Here is a 15,120-nt window from a genome sequence, read left to right on the forward strand (position 1 = left end):
AGTTCATTACTGACACATTCCTGGAAGACCTGCTCCTCCACATCCACACATTCCCTACAGAACTTTACACTGCGCCTCTACAATTTTAATGGCAACCTTGGACCTTCACATAGATTCTTATGTCTTATGTGAGAGATCATTGGAGGAGATGATTTAATCTTATATTTCCATCTTTATTGCTGCGAGTGTCAGTGAGGTCTTATGCTGTGGCTCTTCTGAGGGTCCAAAGTCCAAACACTCTGCATCAGGGGCGTTTTATGTAATCTGTCTTTTAATATTAATATGCAGATCTATCGTTACGACTTAAATCGGAATCTGTTTCAGATGATTATATTACACATTTTCACATCATGTGGCAGCAAGACTGAAAGACAGACTGGGACCAGGGAGACGTCCCGTCTATTCCTGTACATTCACCTTAAGTAAGTGAACTCTTCCTCTTCCTTTATGTCACAGCCGGTCCAAAGTCAAAGAGCCATAAAGTCTGTGTCAGTCATAGCAGAGCTGTGTTTGTTCTTTCCTCATATTGAGACCGGTGCTGTACGACATCAAGACAGAGACAGGAACTAATGAAGATCGCTGACTGAAGGATTGTCAGAGTCTCTTTATTCTGCTTTGTTTTGTTACGTCTTAGTTTTGACTTCCACGGAAGACTTTGTCAACAAAGCTGCACCTCACCTTATGGATTTCTGCTTTTAAGGAGTGGACAAAGAAGATAAAGGGGTGATGTTGAGGAAGGTGAGTGTTGTATTATCACACCTCTGTGGTCATTCTTCAGGGTGGTACTGTAAAATCAAACAAGAAACCAGTCCTAATGGATTGGTCTGTCTCTGATCGTGTTTCTGTGTGTTCAGGGGGAATGGGTTTGGGTGGACTCGAACATTGGGGTGCCCATCGGAGCCAGAGTCAAAGTCACACCATCGGGTCAGCGCTTACTGGTGGACGATGAAGGAAAGGTAAAGAGCCTTTTTAGGTCAAAGCAAGAGGAAAAACGAATAAATATGTTCATGTGAAAACACTGTAAAACAATACATCACTGATTTGTTTGATGACTTTTGACTCTTTCTCAGGAGCGGCATCTGTCCCCGGAGCAGGAAGACTCCCTCAGGATCATGCACTCCACATCGGTGGAGGGGGTGGATGATATGATCACACTTGGCGACATGACCGAGGCCGGCCTCCTCCGGAACCTGCTGCTCAGACACAAACAGGGCATCATCTATGTGAGTGATGCACAGACACATATCTTCATTCCTAAATTAAGGACCACTTCACCAGATTCTTTTTATTTGAGATTTTTGCTGATGGATTTAAATAACTGACCAGCATATTAGTTGACGAATTACAGACTATGTTAGCCTAGCACAGGTATATTGGTATTTAAATATACAGAGAAGACCTGCTCCAGGTGGACCACAGGCTGGCATGATAAGGGCTCGAGGTCTCTTGATTTATGGACTAACTAAAGGATCTTTTACCTTGATAAGAATCGTGTGTTATCAGTGGCACGCGATTTTTGTTTCTCTGCCACTTTTTATCTAATGCAACCATTTTCCTGGTTCTCCAGACATACACAGGCTCCGTGTTGGTGGCTGTGAATCCATACCAGGATTATCCAATGTATTCAAATGAACAGGTACGAATATGCACTGAACATTGCAGGCCTCAGTTTCAGATCAACTGTGCTCATCAACGTATCCCAACAGGTGAATCTATACAAAGGTCGAAAGCTTGGAGAACTCCCGCCTCACATCTTTGCCATCGCAGAGTCCTGCTACTATAACATGAAGCGCCACCTCAGAAACCAGTGCTGCATCATCAGGTCAGAGTCAGGCTTGGTAGAATGAATGACAGTGGTCCATACTTTGCAGTGACTGACTGATTGATTGGTTCTGCCTCTCAGTGGGGAGTCTGGAGCAGGGAAGACAGAGGGGACTAAACTGATCCTGCAGTACTTGGCAGCAGTCAGTGGTGAGCTCTCTGAACAGCAGATTGAACAACAGATCTTGGAGTCCAACCCAATTCTAGAAGGTATTACACCAGCACAGCACAGAGCTGCACATCCACTGTGCTAAGTTACATCTACAGTACACATCTTTGGTGTCCTTTGCAGCTTTTGGAAATGCCAAAACAATCCGCAACGACAACTCCAGTCGCTTTGGGAAGTATTTGGAAATTTCCTTCAGCAAGGAGGGAGTAATTGAAGGTGCCCGTGTGGAGCAGTATCTTCTGGAAAAGTCCCGTGTCTGCCACCAGGTAAGGCAGCTCTGCCCTTCAGACCTGCTTGTTATCTGTACCGTGGGCAGGTCTGAACTGTAAAACTATAAAAGAACAGAGCACTATCCTATGTTTATTTAAATTAAATTGTGCTATGTTACTGGCACCTCTTATCAGTGGCTTTACTGAGGAATAAAAAGCTTGTGTCTCTGTTTGTTTAGGTACCAATGCCTTGAATCCTTTTTTTAATAACAATAATAGATTTTTCCTCTGTAACCTCAGGCCCGGGAGGAGCGAAACTACCACATATTTTACTGCATGCTTGCAGGAATCACAGCAAAGGAGAAGAAGGCTCTGAGCCTGGGGACTGCCAACGAGTACAAGTTCCTCAACAGGGTACACCAACAGGGATCTGCAGGGCACATTTACCAAAACACCATACACACTGACCACCTACTGTAAATATTCTAAAGCCTGAGGTCTGTTGTGTGCTGTAGGGCAACTGCATTGTATGCGAAGGCAGGGACGATGCTAAAGACTACGGCCGCATTCATTCTGCTATGAAAATCCTGACCTTCTCAGAAAACCAGTGTCAGGACATCTTCAAGCTGCTGGCAGCCATACTGCACCTGGGAAATGTCTGCTTCAAGGGTGAATGGACAGTCCATGGTCTTAAAATAACAGCCTTTAGGCTAAAACATTGCTAAAAACAATCAAACATTATCAATGATGGAAAGAAATAGATCAAATACAGCAGTGCATTTAATCTGTTTCTTAATCAATTAGTTATTTTATTGACTCTCTAAGGGCCATTTAGCAATTTAAAGTAAATGCATGTAAACACATCATCTTTTTTTAAGAGGTCAAATACATTTAAGACCTGAACATATTGTTATGTCTGATCTTTCGTCCTCATCAGCCACCACTCAAAATAACTTGGAAACCTGTGATGTCAGCAAGTCGGAGCATTTCAGCATCGCAGCCTCACTGCTGCAGGTAGGTTTGTGTGTCAATTAATACATAATGTTAACTTAACTATAAATTAAAAAATTAAAATTAAAAATGATTATGTTTTTGTGTGTGTGTATGTTCTCTTTGCAGGTACAGACATCATTTCTTGCCACTAGTATGACCCATCGTTCCTTTATGACCAACAGAGAGAGAGTTACCAAACCCCTCAGCTCTGAGCAGGCGTCTGACTGCAGAGACGCGTTCGTCAAGGTAATGTGGCCGTATAATCAGAGCATTCTTTTATTTCTTTAGTGAATCCTGAGGAAACCCAACCCTGTAAATACTGCATGGTGCATATTATAGGGACGTGTGTTATAGGGCTTATTTTATAGGAGAGACAGTAACATAGTTCTGCCGTTGTCTCACAGGCAATCTACAATAAGCTGTTCATATGGATTGTTGGGAAAATCAACAGTGTCATCTATAAGACTCTACTGTCCAACAGTCCCAAAGCCTCCTACCTGTCCATCGGCCTGCTCGATATCTTTGGCTTTGAGAACTTCGACACAAACAGGTAAGCAGGTGGCCTCAAGCTGCATCACAACCTATCAGTTACTTTAAATCTAAAGGGAACCCCTTTATTCACAGCTTCGAGCAGCTCTGCATTAACTTTGCTAATGAGAAGCTGCAGCAGTTCTTCGTGGCTCACATCTTCAAGCTGGAGCAGAAAGAGTACCAGAAAGAGGGCATTGTGTGGGAAAACATCAAGTTCAGTGACAATCAGAACATCCTGGATCTTCTGGCCGGGACGCCCTGCAACCTGCTGGCTCTGATCGACGAAGAGAGCCATTTTCCAAAGGTATGCATGCTTCTGCTGTGGTGCTACTATTGAACTTACTGTGGAACCTACCACAGGTGCCAAACTATGACTGTTTTTTTTGGATCACAGGGTTCAGACCTCACTCTGCTGAACAAGATGAACCAGCAACACCGAGGAAACAAGAGCTACATTGCCTCCAAGAGTGAACACGATGCAGACTTTGGGATTTGCCACTTTGCAGGCGTGGTTTACTACGACTCCAAAGGTACACTGACAAACTGCAGTTTATTCACCTCCTGCACAATATGAGGTGTTTTGTGCTGCAGTAATATTCCGAGTGTTTCTGTTCAGGATTCCTGGAGAAAAACAGAGATGCTGTCAGTTTTGATGTCATCAAGATGGTTGACATGTCCACCAACAAGCTGCTGCGACAGATATTTGAAACAGAGCTTTCAAACAACGGGGTGAAGATCACCAACAGTAGAGTCATCATGACACCCAGGAACTCTCTACGGGTATAGACCTCACTTCTGATGTGCTGCAGGTGACTCTGTGTTTAAACCATGTAGACATTTTTTTACAGTTTTTCTTTTCATTGTCATCCTTGCAGGCTCCGGCTGACAACCGTAAGCAGGTGCCGACGCTGAGCGGCCAGTTCCGTCAGTCTCTGGACTCCCTCATGAAGGCTTTGTCTGCCTGCCAGCCGTTCTTCATCCGCTGCTTCAAACCTAACAATGACAAGCTGTCTGAGGTGAATGTGCATCCACTGCAGTACACTACACTACAGTTGCTGTGTATACCGAGCAATCATGTATGACAAACATACAAGATAAAGAATGGGACAATGATTAACTCTATGAAAACAGGGTTTACCAAAATGTGGACAAGACCCAGTTCCTGAAACAAATACGGACATTGTTGTGAGTTTACCTCACATCAAGGATGTAGGGAATTTTCCTCACTGTTTTCCTCTAACAGACTTCCTGTATCATGCCATAAACGAGTAAATTCCTGGAACATATGAACAACACACAGTACACAAAGACTGGGAAGCGTGTCTTAGTATTTGAATTCAGCTCAGTGTATTCTCTGTCAAGTTTAGTGTCAACTAATGTTGATGCAAATGTGATGTAATTACCATAAAAATGTACGATCTCCTGCCTGATGTTGTAGTGCTGCTAACAGTGGATGGTTGCTAAGAAACCTTCTTAGAACATTCACGCCCATTATAATCTGTCCGGTTTTAGGTGTTTGACAGAGAGCTGTGTATGCGTCAGCTGAGATACTCGGGCATGATGGACACCATCCGTATCAGGAAGCTGGGATATCCCATTCGACACACCTTTGAGGAATTCCTGCAGCGCTACAGGGTGCTCCTGAAAGCAACCGTCTGTGACCCCAAAACTGTGAGTCATGAAGTTAAACTTGTTTTATAAGTTCGGTGTTGTCTGACTTCAGCAATAGATCCAATAGATTTTTTTTACTGTCTCTGTAGCAGACACCTGCGGCCTGTTGTGAAGCCATCTGCAACAAAGTGATTCAAGGACAGGACGAGTGGAAAATAGGCCGGAATAAAATTTTCCTGAAGGTACAGACCATGCTCTCTCTGAGGTGTTCTCATAACGCGAGCAGTACTGATGTCGCTGCAGATTTGAGAGGATCTTTACAGATCAGAAAGTAATTAGTGTGTCGTTGTATTTCAGGATGCCCATGATGCAGTCCTGGAGAAGCTGAGGGAACAGGAGCTGAGCAGGGTGGCTGTGGTGATCCAGAGAGTCATGCTGGGACACAAAGACAGGTGCAGTGTCAGACATAGTACAGTTTAGATCCTGAACTTAGGTTTGAATGAGTCATGGTTATCACATAATCACTACATTATCTCTAATGCACACCATCACACCATAGCTACACCTTTTTAATGACACAACACCCTGTACCTGCCATATCAAACAGTGTGTTATAAAAGACAGTGTATAGATAGTGGTTAATATACCTACATCTTTTTCATAGAAAGTCATTCCTGAGGAAGCGGAGGGCAGCTGTGGTATTACAAAGGCACTGGAGAGCCTACGGGGATAGGAGAGAGCGTAAAAAGGTTTGACACTTTATGACCTTTTAATAGAGCTCAAAGCTGACAGAAAGCTCTCGCCTTGATGTTTTGAGGGTGACTTATTTCAGGTTCAGTGACCTTGCTCTTTGTTTCCACTCTAGATTCAGCACGGCATTGAACGGCTGGTATCAAAGATCCGTGGTAAGAATCTCCAGTCGCAGTACAACAGGCAGCGAGCAGCAGCGCTCACCATACAGGCCCAGGCATGTGCAGTGTTTTAGTATGGCGCATCATTTAATCGTTTCAGTTTTTTTTTTAATCCTATTTATTTATTTATTTATTAAATTGCACCTGGTGTAGGTACGACGCTACCGTGCAAGAAAGGACTGCAAGAAAAGGAGAGATGCAGTTCTCCTGCTGCAGGCTTACACCAGAGGATTTATGGCTCGAAGAGGAGTGGAAGAGATGAGGAACAACGTGAGTATTTAAAGTCTTAAAGCCAGAAATGATTGTACATGTTGGCTCTCGACACACTGGTGTTGTGTGTTTACCATTTTGTCCTCTCTCCATCTCTCTCTCCTCTCCACCAAAAAGCCATCACAGGCCTACCTTCATCACCTGGAGGAAGAGAACCAAGAGCTAATTGGCTTGAAGATTCAGCAGGAGCTGGAGGAAGTTGTCGCCCGAGTTGAAGAGGATTCGCCGTCAATCACCAAGTACAACTCAGAGGAGAACATAAGAGATCAGCAGCTCCAGCCACCTGTGGAGATGGTGATAGAACAACAAACACCAGTGTTTGAGGTTAGCATGAGTTTCTCTCCTGTCAGTGCGTCTTTTTGTGACACTTTACTGATTTAACACACAATATGTTTAGAAGACTCGACACACTCCAGAGCCAGAGGTGGCAGTCTTTGCTCCAGTGCCATCAAGCCCTGCATCTTCAGTGGAAGAGGACGAGGACGAGGACGAGTTTTATGATGACAGTGAGGAGTTTTCTTTCTACAAGTTCAGCCAGCAACACTTTCAGGACTATGCCAACCACACACACATCAGCCAGAGGCTCAAGAAGCCCCTCCTATCCCACGACGACGAGGGAGACGCACTGGTGAGAGGACACAAGCCAAAGCGTGCAGCTGTGACTGCGGACTCCAGAGATTTCTGTCTCACTGTGATTTCTTCTCTCACTCTCACAGGCGTGTTTGACCATATCATGGATTATTTTACGTTTCATGGGGGACATACCAGAACCAAAATCAACAGACGCCACATCCCAGGGATCAAGTACTATCTCCCATCCTCTACCTCACAGACAGGGCAGGAGGCTCAGCACCCTGGTGGGACTGGACCAGGTAAACTCTTATTGCCTGTTGCTGTACACTGAAAAACAACAGACAGCCGTAACTCTAATCATTGTGCTAATGTGAACAGAAAATACTGAGGAAGAACAAGAAGAAGCTTGGAGGTGGAAACAGAAGAGCCTCGTCTATTGCTGAGGAGGTCGCTGCAATATTCATCATTCAGTCCTTACTCTTGTCTTGTCTCATGTGTACTGTGTGATGATTTTTTTGTTGTTGTTTTCACCTTTCATCAGCCAGAAGACATGACAGAAGACAGGGACATTTTGATTGGAGAGGGTCCAACTCTGTATCGGCCTCTGACACCACTGGAAAAACTGCACATTATCGTTGGATACGCTCTGTTGAGACGAGACATACGGTAAACACAGTGTAGTCTTTATTGTAATGAGGAAGAATTACCAGCATGACATTTCTTTATTTATTCACATGCTGCTTTTCCTGTTCTTCTGCCTGAACAGGGATGAGATCTACTGTCAGATCTGCAAGCAGCTGGTAAACAATAACAACGGGAGAAGCCGTACACAAGGCTGGATTCTCCTCTCCATCTGTCTCGGGATCTTCCCTCCCACAGACCTCTTCCTGAAGGTCAGGAAGTCATTTTTAGTAATCCCTCAGTGTGTCTCTTTCCCCTGTTTAGTGCAGCGTCTTCTTTAAATGTGAGATTATCACTGTCTAGGATTGCTGCATAAATAGTCACTAAAGGATGATAAACACGGATAACATTTGTAGTTCACACCCACCTGCTGCAGATAAAAGATAAGATAAAGCTTGTTGGCTAAACACTGTAAAATGTATAGATTCTGATAATGAACATGAAAACGAGTTAAATTTGAAATGAAAAGATAAAATCAGGAGGAAACATCCATCCATCCATCCAAATTCAACCGGATACCATCATGTTGATGCTCTTTCTCTCTTTGTTCTTCAGTATTTGGAGAATTTCGTCCGCCGAGGGCCACATGGATACAGAGAGTATTGTGTTAATCGCCTGCGTCGTATAAAAGAAAATGGAGAAAGGAAAGAGTTACCCTGTTGGATCGAGCTGCAGGTATAAGAACACTGAATCAGATCTGTCTCACTTTATATTGTCGTTCTTTCTTTGGTCATGGATTTTGGTTGCACACAAAATAATCAGCTGTTCCTACTGACAGGCTGCCAGATCCCGGGCACCCATTGATGTGTCAGTGTCTGTAATGGATGGCCGCACTATCAGTTTACATCTGGAATCAGCCTCTACCTCTGCTGAGGTCTGCCAGGCTGTGGCAGACAAGATTGGCCTCAAAGACACCTTTGGATTCTCCCTGTACATCAGCTTTTATGATAAGGTGACAATGGCTTCTTATTTTAGCTCATGCTTGTGTCATTAGTGCTAAGGTGCAATCATTTAAACCCTCCTGGTCTTTTATCTTCAGACGTGGTCTCTGAGCAACAGTGGGAAGCATGTTTTGGATGCCATGTCTCAGTGCGAGCAGGAGATGAGGAGGCAGGACAAGGAGGAGAAGGATGCCCCCTGGAGGCTCTCCATTCGCAAGGAACTCTTCCTACCCTGGCACGACTGTTCTCTGGACCCGGTCAGCACAGATCTGATCTACAGGCAGGTCATCCAGGGGATTAAGTCCGGAGACTACACCAGTGAGAAGGTGAGGCTCTGTAAGGAGGAGGAGGAGGATCCTTACTTATAAGCACTCCAGATATTCATCATTTCTTCATTACAAACAAACAAACAAACAAACAGACAGATAACTGTATTGTGTCTCTCAGGAGGATGAATATGTCCAGCTGGCAGCAAAGCACTATTACATCCAGTTTGGCTCAGAGAACAACAGACAGAACATCCAGAAGGTGGTGGAGGAATGCATCGCTACTACACTTATTGAGAGCAAATCTATGACAAAATGGATCCAACTCATCAGCGACGCACTCTTAAAGGTAAACAAGAGGAGCTTTATGTCTTTTATGAACATGGCCAAGCTGTGTCTGCCATGTTCAGTGTTTTCAAATGATACACCTCTGCATCTCTTTTCATGCAATCTAGCATGTACTTATAAGGTAAATAATTGCCACTTGGATCACATTGGCATCCTGATGTTGCAGGGTCCTTATGGCAAAGAGAGTGATGAAGAGGTGAAAGCACAACTGGTCGACAGCGCCTGCCAGAAATGGCTGCTTGAGTTTTCCAAGTTTTATAGAGTCACAATGATGTCAGGTCAGTCATCAGCATACAGCTTTTCTGAGTTTTTACATACATTTAATACCTATGTACATTTGCACTGCATTGTTTTTGTTTTATACACCATATATTTATATTTGTTTGCACAGGACCTCCTCTGCCCAAAAGCAGATTTGTTGTGGCTGTTAACTGGAGCGGCATCACATTCATGGATGGAAGAGACAAGAAACTCCTTGAGATTTCTTACATAGAATTAAAGAAAATCGAAATGCAGAAGTATGAGGAGTTTTGTTTCATTTTTTGTGCATTGGAACAAATCACAGAAATAAAACCCTGATGTTTGTGATCTGTGCAGAGACAGCACCCAGTCTGTGAATATCATCACTGTTAGAGGGGAATTTGTCCTGAAGTCTGAGGAAGCTGTGGACATGGCAGCACTGATAGAGAACAACGTGGAAGGACTGAGACAGCGTTCAGTGTACGCTCTGGCTAAGCAAGATGTTGACAAATCAGGTAGACGTCTACAACACAGAAAGAATAGATGAAAAGACTCACATGCATGTAACACGGTGTGTGTCCATGTCTCAGCTGCCACAGATGGGTCCATGTACCTGGCCTGTAAGCGAGGTGATCTGCTGCAGGTTGAGAGAGATAAACACTCACCAGATAAGAAGCTGTTCAGAGCGACAAACCACAACACCAACGGCAGCGGTTTAGTCTCTAAGGATACACTGCAGTTCCTGCCAACTCTCACCAAGCCCAGTGCTGATGTGATGGTACAGTACACAGAAAGATTTTATTTTAAGACCCCAGAAGGGTGCACAGACACGACTGTTGTGGTGTAACTGACAAACTTCCTCACTTTTCAGGCCCTGCTCAGCCCCCGCCAGAAGAGAATTTCCACCACAGTAAATAAAACCCAGGAAGATGAAACAGTGGCTGCTGTTTCTTTAAAAGAGTTTGCACTGGAGAACTTCAGGTAGTAATAAATAACAAGATTCAGTTGCAAATAAAACATGAACGATTGTGTAAAGATGAACTGTACGGCTGCAGGTCTGCAGGTAAAGAAGTCAGTCGGCAGGGTGGATCCAAAAAAGTTTCCAAGGAGAAGCTGTGGGTCTGTACCAGAGAACCTCTCAAACAGCCACTCATGAAGAGCCTGATCCGCAACTCAGACCTCAGCTACCTGGCCTGCAATGCCTTCACTGATATCCTTTGAAACCCCTGCTATATTCCTTGATTGTTACACTCTGTAGCATGCAAATGCAAAATATTGTTCCCAAGATAGGCTGTGTAACTCCTTGACTTTAGCCTCCACCTATCCTGAAGTACATGGGCGACTACCCCATCAAACATGCTCGCAGTCCCATAGAGCTGACTGAGCAGATCTTTGGTCCAGCCACCCAGCATGAAGCCCTGCGGGATGAGATCTACTGTCAGATTATGAGACAGATGACCAGCAACACCAGCAGGTGCTCCTTTCAGTGCACACAGATGTATTGGGAAGAATAATAACACAAACTCAGTAGCTAACAAGTCCATTTTTCCTGCTCTGCCTTCTTCTCAGGTTGAGCGTGGACCGTGGGTGGCAGCTGATGTGGCTGTGCACAGGCTTGTTTCCGCCCAGTCACAACTTGATGAAACATGCTAAGCGCTTCCTGGAGTCACGGCCCAGAGATACACTGGCTGCCGACTGCCTGCAGAGGCTGCAGGAGATATGCAGGTCAGAGAAGCACAAAGTAGAAATTATAGATCACATGTAACATACATACATGCATGTGAACTTCAGAATTTCAGTGGCCTCAGCTCTTAATAGATGTATTTTTTAAAAGTGAATCTGAGTGCTTTATACCCTCAGTAAGCCGCCCCGGAAGCTTCCACCCCATCTAGCAGAAGTGGATGCCATCCAACAGAACAGCAATAATATCTTCCATAAAGTGCACTTCCCAAATGACACAAATGATGTAAGACCTGCAACATCTATTGTATACTTATGCTCATTTATGGTGTCTTGTTTGATGTGTTTCTTGTCTTTGCTAATGTGCAGATATTTGAGGTGACATCCACGACCACAGTGAAAGAACTGTGTTGCAGCATTGCCTCCCAGCTCTGCCTGAGCTCAGCAGAAGGATATGGTCTATACATGAAAATACCAAACAAGGTGGGTCTGGTAATAGTCCTGCACAAGTTCCCTTTGAGGCATTACTTTTAATTAGATTCTATGTAATATAGCGGACCATTGGTTTGATGGTGGTACTGTTTGATTTGTCCAAAATACTGACCAAGATATCTAACATTGTCTGAAAACTTCTTTGTTGTATTATGTGTTGATGTTACTGTGATTTTATGCATTAGATTGTGAGCCTGGATGACCGGAAATATTTCTTTGACACTCTGAGGCAGCCTACAGATGCTCCTAAAAAAGCAAAGAGACAGAAAGAAGGTAAATACATCGTACTGACACGATTGGTCTGTAGATGTCGGTGCCTTGCCATACCTTTAATTTAAATCTTACATCTCAGCCAATCAGGTCAACATGCCATGCCTGGTGATTTTTAAGAGGAAGCTGTGGTTCAACGTAAACCCGGGGAAGGACAGGATTGCAGATCTCACTTTCCATTTCCCACAGGTCTCTATCTTCCAATCGCACACTTTATTCTAATGGTCTCATGTAGAAGATGCATGTCATGAAGGATCATCTTTTCTTTTGATTCCTTATAGGAGCTGCCCAAGTATCTACGGGGATACCACACCTGCAGCAAAGAGGACATGATTAACATTGGTGGGCTGCTATTCAGAGTCCAAGTAGACTCAGACAGGTCGCAGTTTGTCATGATCCCCAAAATGCTGAATGACCTGGTTCCTGCTGACCAGCTAAGCATCATGACCCCTGAGGAGTGGAAGAAGGTAAAGGACGAAATGTACCAAAACATGACTGACATGGCTCCTTTCTGATCAAAGAACAGTTTCCACAGCAAAGGTTGTTCTTTGTCGTACTTTCAGCACATCATCTCATCGTACAACAAGCAGAGCGGCATCACAGTGGAAGAGGCCAAAGTTGGCTTCCTGAGAGCCATTTCAAGCTGGCCGAATTTTGGCTGCGCCTTCTTTGAAGTTAAAGTGAGTTACAGAGACGAAGTGACGGCGTCTTTAACAGATGACAACTCATGTTATATATGTTTAATTTGCAGCAAACCTGTGAGTCAGACTATCCAAGTATGGTTTTGATTGCTGTCAGCAAGCAAGGCGTCAGCTTAATAGACCCCAAAACAAAGGTATGTGCAATAAGTTTATGGATCAGTGCAAGATCAGTACCACATTGTCAAGTTCTAATGCTGTGGTTTGAAAACTGTTTAGGAAATGCTCGTCATGCACCCATTCAGCCGCATCATAGAGTACCACAGCAAACGCAACTTCTTCCAGATGACCATCGGGACCCTGGTGAGGGGTTACAACTTCGTCTGTGAAACCTCACAGGTGTGTGCGTAGCTTCAAGTGTGATGTTTTAGGCTGTTGACTTTAAATATAAGCAGAGAGAGACTGGAAAATGAGCCCTGGTCACATTCTGGAAGTCAGTGATGCAGAGAATGACAACAAATGTGCTAGGTGTGAATGTCATCTGTGTGTTACAGAGCCCTGCTGAGTGTAGTGAGTTAAAATGAAAAAACTTTCTAACATCTGTTTCCTCTTTTTTTTCAGGCTTACACAATAGAGGACCTTCTTCGATCTTACATCAACATGTATGAGGAGCAGAAGCAGGCCTTTCGACCCAAGAACCACATGTTTACCTGAAGCTTTAAGGGAACGCCGTATAACAGACTGAACCTCTGATTTTCATACACTCTTACACTCTTCACAGGATTGTATATGTATTCTTCAAATGACAAAAAAGGTACAGACGCTTCGACTAAACACAATAATTACTTTCAAAATTGTGAGTGGAATATGTTCATTTTGTATGATCTTGATTAAAGTTAATAACTTTTACAACGAAAAATGTCTCGTATTAAACTTTACTGTGTCTTATGTCAGGTCAAGTTGTTTAACAGCATCTAATGTAGTGACAAACAAACACTATGCACGGCATAATAATCCAAACTAATAAGGATAAACCTACGACCTAAAAAATGCCAGATTATTGTTAAAAAATTGACCAAATACAAAGAGAAATCTGGTCAAAAAATATGCAGTCATCATTTCTAGAAAAAAGTTCTTCCCCTTTCATTTAACTCTAACTTCCCTGTGGGGATTAATACAGTAAATCTTAATCTTAAGATTATAAACAGGCTCTTTATCTCGTCTGTTTAATGTGTGTGTAGTAACAATCTACAATTTTTCAAACAATACATACAGTACATGACAGACAAACACATATTAAGTACATACTTTTATGTAAAATTCCATACATTCATACAGTAACAGTACTGTAAACAACACCTCTTCAAGTGCAAAACACAGCGTGGTGGAAGCAGAATATTTCACCTGCCCTGAGCTAATAAATAGTCTATTATTTTTACTAAATGCCATGTCTTTGCAGTTTTACAGCTACTTCTGTTCTCTTTACTTTTACACTTTTCTTATTATTCAAAAGACCATTATCGTTGTTGGCTGCAGTTGTGTGTCTTGTACACAAGCTGGAGGCTGCTTTCAAAATGTCAGCCAGCACGGTCTTCCATCAGACATTTGATGCTCCTGGAATGTCCCAAACTGCTTCTTGGATATCAAGTCATCTGTCAGCCCCTTTCCTCATAACACACATAAGTTTTATACCTCAAATTACATCACAAACTCTCTGCGTGTATGTGTGTATGTCGTAGTAGTGTAATGTAGTAGACTGCTTATACAACCCTCCTCATTGCCTGTCAAGACTATTGCTCTGTTACCATGGAAACCATGTGACCAAAAAAAGGGGGGAGAGAGAAAAAAAAAATCAGGTTACCATGGGCAGGTGCATATGAGGTGCAGAATGATTGTTGGTGCCTGATGCAACCTGACTGCAAGGGGAGACAAAAAAATACACATCTTTAGTTTTACTATCACTATAATGTTTACTGAACCATTAGAATGAACTTTTATATGAGACTTTTTGATTTTTTTTTTTGCATGGGGGGACTACACACATGACTCACAGTCTAGGATAACAATACATGTTAATTGATGTAAAATTAGAAAACAATGGAAGATGTAGGCCAAACACTTGAGTGTGTGTCTGTGTGAGAGTTTTGTGTTGTGTGTGTGTGTGTGTGTGTTGCCCTATAAGGCAAAGGCATTTTGATGCACTGCACCAAATTTGGAACAAAAGACCTTATAGCCCAGACCACATCACTATCCTCCCACCTGCACCCCCTCCTCCCCCTCCCCCCTCCCTCCTTCACTGCACAAGTTGTATTTCAAGACTGAAAAACAGCATATCAAGAGCACAGCCCTCCCTAACACACATCCTCACTACACACACACACACACACACACACACACTTCTGTCAAACTTATACTGCACACTCACAGAAATATGCACGTCTCTACGCTGTGCACTATTTTATCTATGCATCTGCCC

At 43.3% G+C, this 15,120-nt stretch overlaps 2 protein-coding genes across 4 annotated transcripts in view; one reads left to right on the forward strand and one right to left on the reverse strand.

Moving 5' to 3' along the window:
* Positions 1-577: 577 nt before the first annotated feature.
* LOC114450411 (unconventional myosin-VIIa-like) lies at positions 578-13,563 on the forward strand. 3 transcript variants are annotated; one of them, XM_028428475.1, is made up of 49 exons: positions 578-738; positions 855-956; positions 1,071-1,223; positions 1,568-1,636; positions 1,707-1,822; positions 1,904-2,031; positions 2,114-2,256; positions 2,500-2,613; positions 2,715-2,868; positions 3,137-3,213; positions 3,319-3,438; positions 3,597-3,742; positions 3,817-4,027; positions 4,118-4,253; positions 4,340-4,503; positions 4,599-4,739; positions 5,236-5,394; positions 5,484-5,576; positions 5,692-5,786; positions 5,999-6,083; positions 6,200-6,301; positions 6,399-6,515; positions 6,633-6,839; positions 6,913-7,143; positions 7,232-7,387; positions 7,467-7,535; positions 7,630-7,754; positions 7,855-7,981; positions 8,325-8,444; positions 8,548-8,721; positions 8,809-9,036; positions 9,158-9,325; positions 9,491-9,602; positions 9,716-9,842; positions 9,922-10,079; positions 10,155-10,342; positions 10,436-10,545; positions 10,620-10,774; positions 10,885-11,038; positions 11,134-11,289; positions 11,425-11,530; positions 11,614-11,727; positions 11,922-12,009; positions 12,089-12,195; positions 12,288-12,473; positions 12,570-12,686; positions 12,758-12,841; positions 12,924-13,043; positions 13,266-13,563. In XM_028428475.1, the coding sequence occupies exons 1-49, from the start codon at positions 727-729 to the stop codon at positions 13,356-13,358; spliced, it is 6,417 nt and encodes a 2,138-aa protein (XP_028284276.1). In that variant the 5' UTR covers positions 578-726; the 3' UTR covers positions 13,359-13,563. The 3 variants fall into 3 exon arrangements, with proteins under 3 accessions (XP_028284276.1, XP_028284277.1, XP_028284279.1); XM_028428476.1 differs by having other exon boundaries at positions 6,916-7,143; XM_028428478.1 differs by having other exon boundaries at positions 5,487-5,576.
* A 1,453-nt stretch (positions 13,564-15,016) lies between these two features.
* Positions 15,017-15,120, reverse strand: part of LOC114450062 (glutamate decarboxylase 1-like) — a 30,162-nt gene continuing 30,058 nt past the window's right edge. The window contains exon 18 of the transcript XR_003672029.1: positions 15,017-15,043. The gene's annotated coding sequence lies outside the window, so the exon portion shown is untranslated. The remainder of the gene's footprint in view (positions 15,044-15,120) is intronic.

This window comes from Parambassis ranga, chromosome 17, assembly GCF_900634625.1.
Source record: "Parambassis ranga chromosome 17, fParRan2.1, whole genome shotgun sequence".
NCBI classification, from domain to species: Eukaryota; Metazoa; Chordata; class Actinopteri; family Ambassidae; genus Parambassis; species Parambassis ranga.

Coding starts and splice junctions, on each gene's coding strand:
- LOC114450411 (XM_028428475.1), top strand. Junction 957..1,070: donor TGGTGGACGATGAAGGAAAG/GTAAAGAGCCTT, acceptor ACTCTTTCTCAG/GAGCGGCATCTGTCCCCGGA. Junction 11,290..11,424: donor AGGCTGCAGGAGATATGCAG/GTCAGAGAAGCA, acceptor TTATACCCTCAG/TAAGCCGCCCCGGAAGCTTC.